This window comes from Aedes albopictus, chromosome 2 (assembly GCF_035046485.1).
Source record: "Aedes albopictus strain Foshan chromosome 2, AalbF5, whole genome shotgun sequence".
Classification (NCBI taxonomy): domain Eukaryota; kingdom Metazoa; phylum Arthropoda; class Insecta; order Diptera; family Culicidae; genus Aedes; species Aedes albopictus.
Genome location: NC_085137.1, coordinates 67,198,988 through 67,203,119, shown reverse-complemented (window position 1 = coordinate 67,203,119; position 4,132 = coordinate 67,198,988). Strand labels below are relative to the sequence as shown.

Below are 4,132 nucleotides of genomic sequence, written 5' to 3'. Positions count from 1 at the left end.
ATTTGGAGTACATAGCTCAAAATTTCTAGAGCACCGTTTTTTAGAACCGTTGAACGGATTTGGATGAAAATGCATCACGCTAATTGTTCAGTGGTTGTCAACAGCGTGATGCATTTGAATCCAAATCCGTTCAACGGTTCTAAAAAACGGTGCTCTAGAAATTTTGAGCAATGTACTCCAAATACCTTGTCCTTAAGGCAAAAGCATCGGAAGTAAATGAAAAAACGTCGCTAATTCGGTTTTGAACTGAAAACATAATTAAATGGCAAGACATTTCTGTCTAATCGAAACGTGGGGTAACATGAAAAATCCGAGTAAGCAGGTCAGCATAAATTCGTGCAGTGGACCATATGGACCTTAGCACCTTGATAACTCCGGCTCCGCTCAAAAGTTAAACGAATGAACACGTTCATCGACCCATGACGGACAAGTCAAACGAGTGAACACGTACACGCACTTAGAGAACGTTCAAAAATTACGTCCAACATTTGGGGGAGGGGGGGGTCTAGAAAAGTGTGACAGTACGTGTATTGGGTATAGGAAAATTGCGTGACAGAGGGGGGAGGGGGGGTCTAGAAAACCCGAAAAACGATGGACGTAATTTTTGAATCTTCCCTTATTAAATTATTCCATTTTGAGCAACCCTATTTTTTATTATTTTGTCAGTCTTTGACAGATCAGTCGTCCATCACCAACAGCAGCAGTAAACACTTTCCGCGAAGAAAAAAATTATTTCGTCAATTTTTCGCCAGCTATTATCTGAAAATTTTTCTCCAAAGATACGCAAATGTTATTCATGCAAACATGAGCACCTTTCAGTAAGTATTTTGGGAAAGCACCACTCTGATTCAACTTTTGACATCGAAATTCAATGCTACCGAATGAAATTGATTTTGCTGAAAATTTCTTCCTTTCTAGTGCAAAAATAGAAAACATTTGCAGGCTTTGCTTGTCCGGCGATGACAACTTGGAATCTATTTTTGGTGATAGTGGAAGTGAATTGCTGCAGACTTTAATTTACGACTGCACAACGGTGAAGGTGCGTATGATGCCGATTTGGGAGATTTATTACTAAAGATCAAAGTTTGAATGATACAAATTACCGTCCAATTTTTTTGAAGGTATCCCAAAAGCTTGGCTATCCGACTGCGATATGTGTTACATGCAGATCTAAAGTAGAAGGATTCCATCAGTTCCGTGAGCAGTGTATTCAGAACGATGAATATCTACGATCGACCTTCCTCGAGCCGGAAGTGGTAATTAAAACAGAACCAGATTTTATTATCGGCACTACCGGCGAGGAGGAGGATGAAGATGACGATGACGATATCAATGAAGCTGATATTGAAGAATGGGACGAATCTGAATCAAATGATGTCTCCGAAGACATGCAAATGGACGCGAGTTCCAATGGAATAGGAATGCCTATTCAGACAAGTCTCCTAACAAACAATGGTATTGATTTTAGTCGTCATGCCAGCTTAGTTCCTTTGTTTAAATGTGAATTTTGTTCTGCTGAGTTTTCCATTTTGGAACAGCTTGAGAAACACATTACTAGTCACAAAGAAGAAAAAATCTTCAAATGCTTTTACTGTCCAAAGACGTTTCACTTCGCAAAGAATTTGAATATGCACGTGGAATATATTCATTCAAAGGTGAAATATTCGCAAAGAACTGCGATCAAGACCACTCCGATTTCGCCCAATAGAAGGGATCGAAATGAAGCAAGTACGAACTTGATGGCGAGTCCGAGTGGCTTAAATATCAATAATAACATCATCAACATTCGGACTGAAAAACCAATGCAGGTTCAATCTCCGGTCAACCTGAATCGTGGCCCACCAAATCGAGTAAGCAGCCACGAATGCCATGTGTGCCACAAATCTTTCAGTGATCTCCGCCAGCATATGCTACTGCACGACGGCGAAAAGCCATACAAATGTGATATATGTTCCAAATCATTTTTTAACGCATCAACACTGAAAACTCACTATCGGGTGCATAGTGACGAAAATCCGTTCCGGTGCACCACCTGTACCAAGGTATTCGATAACGCTCGCAGCCTGGAACTTCACTACCGCACACACACCGGTAAGATACTATTGGAGACTGACCACGATATCGCGGAATCAAAACCTTGCACCTTCAGAATATAATCTGAATCCAGTGAATCATTGCCGTTTGTGCTTTGTTCTTTGAATTCGAGCCAAAAGACATGACCTACTGATGATCGAACGAAAATTAAACACAATAAAATAAATTATTATTATTATTTTTAGCTTTATTAGGGAGATTTTCAGCCCGAGGCTGGTTCATCCCCAATAAAATAAATCATCAATCCATTAATAGAACTGCAGTGGCTGTAATATGACAAAAAAAGACTTTTAGGTTGCAAAGTAAAGCATAAAAATTCAGCATGGAACAATTCTAACCGAACCAGCTTGTGAACGAGGATACTGAGTGATAACTGAACCGAAGGTTTCCGTTTATTCGCAGCAATAGCGGTAGCATTTCATAACCGCTGCGCCTTAGGGCATTGTGTTAGATAAGAGACAGAGGAGGCTCTGAGTTAAAAGCGATAATTTTATGTCCAACACAGCCACTATAAAATTGAAGATGTGCTTTAAAACGGTCTACAGATTGAGAAACGTTTTACAGACTACAGTTGTTTATTTCGGATTTTTTCATTTGTAAAAATGATTGCAATTAACATAATGAAGTGCATTGTGTAGTATCTAGAGTGGGCATTGCTTTTAACGTGGATACTGACTACTTTGGTTTGAACGTGCTTGACAGCTAGAGCCAGAATTTTTAGTTTTGTGAATATTGTTGTGTCGGACGGTTCGGTGTTTATTCTCGACTGGAAGGAATCAAAAAGTGTTCCGGCTGATGGCAGATCAGCCGATTGGGAAAAAAATAGCCAATTGAAGATTGGTCGAAAGCGGCTCGGACACTGCACATTGGTACTCGGTTTTTGTGATCACTGCTCTAGGCTTTCAAACAGGGGTTTAAGCCGTTTTATATTCCAGGCACCCCAAACATTATCATGAGGATGCTAGGTTTTGAACATCGATAAATCACATTTCGATATATAGCCGTGTATGCGCTTGAACGTAACATTTTTTTTATTTTTCAGGTGAACGACCATATTGTTGCGATGTGTGCCTGAAAAAGTTTTCTTGCTCTTCCAATTTGAAGCGCCATCGAAAATTACACGATCGGGAGTAAAGTGTTTGATAAAAATTTCAGATACTTTTTATACTAGAGTCATATCTACACTACGAGCGCGTCCGTAAAACTAGCAGCTAGAAATCATCTGCATTTAACCCGATAGATTTTCGATGAGAAGTTTGTGCATTTCTGCGTCATTTTATTAATGTACCCTTTACTAGTAACCAATGAGAAAAAAATAATAAACGAGCAGATCAAGTGTGAGCTTGTGGGTTAAACTTGACAAGCAACGCAAAACAGGAACGTTAAAAAACGCACGAATATTGTAGAAATATTTGGTGAAAATGTCTGCGATGGTATATTGTACCATGTCAATGGTCTAAGTCATTATGTTTATGTAGTAACTTATTATCTAGTCGTTATTAAGTCAAAGCAGTTATGTTGAAAATATGTACCGTTGAGCTTTATGTTAAAACACTAAACCAAATTTTGCAATACGAATGTAAGTCAACTGTGTTAGCGAACATATATGTTGTAAATAAAAGCAATATACAAATTATCGAACTAATGCTGATTATGAATCATTTAGAAAAGGTTAATATTTACGTTGAAAAACCCTTAAAAACTATACCTAATCTAAATCTAAAATTTCATCATCTTGGGTGCCCAAAAATTATTTTAAAAATTCATTTAAAGTTGTGTGGAATATTTCTGTTCAGGGCGAGTTGCTATTCTATCGATTGAACTGACATTTTATCCATGTGAATTAAAATTGTTTTGTTTGTTTGACTATCAAAACAAAGGTACATATTGGCTTGGGTATTAGCTCGGGTATTAGAGTAACATATAATTGATGAGTTATACTTGGGAAAATGTGCTCTTTCGGTTAATTATACTTTAATCACTAAACAACTCTACAGCAAGTTTTATTGTTTCTATTGGAATTCCAATTCAGCATTCT

General features: G+C 37.9%; 1 protein-coding gene across 1 annotated transcript; it reads left to right on the top strand.

Moving 5' to 3' along the window:
• Positions 1–621: 621 nt before the first annotated feature.
• Positions 622–3,735, top strand: LOC109404816 (zinc finger protein 227; the record flags this gene model as incomplete). The annotated part of the gene is made up of 4 exons (XM_019677768.3): positions 622–818; positions 919–1,039; positions 1,122–2,091; positions 3,137–3,735. Coding segments are annotated over 4 exons (1,380 nt in total), but the record flags the coding sequence as incomplete, so codon positions are not given.
• Positions 3,736–4,132: the final 397 nt, after the last annotated feature.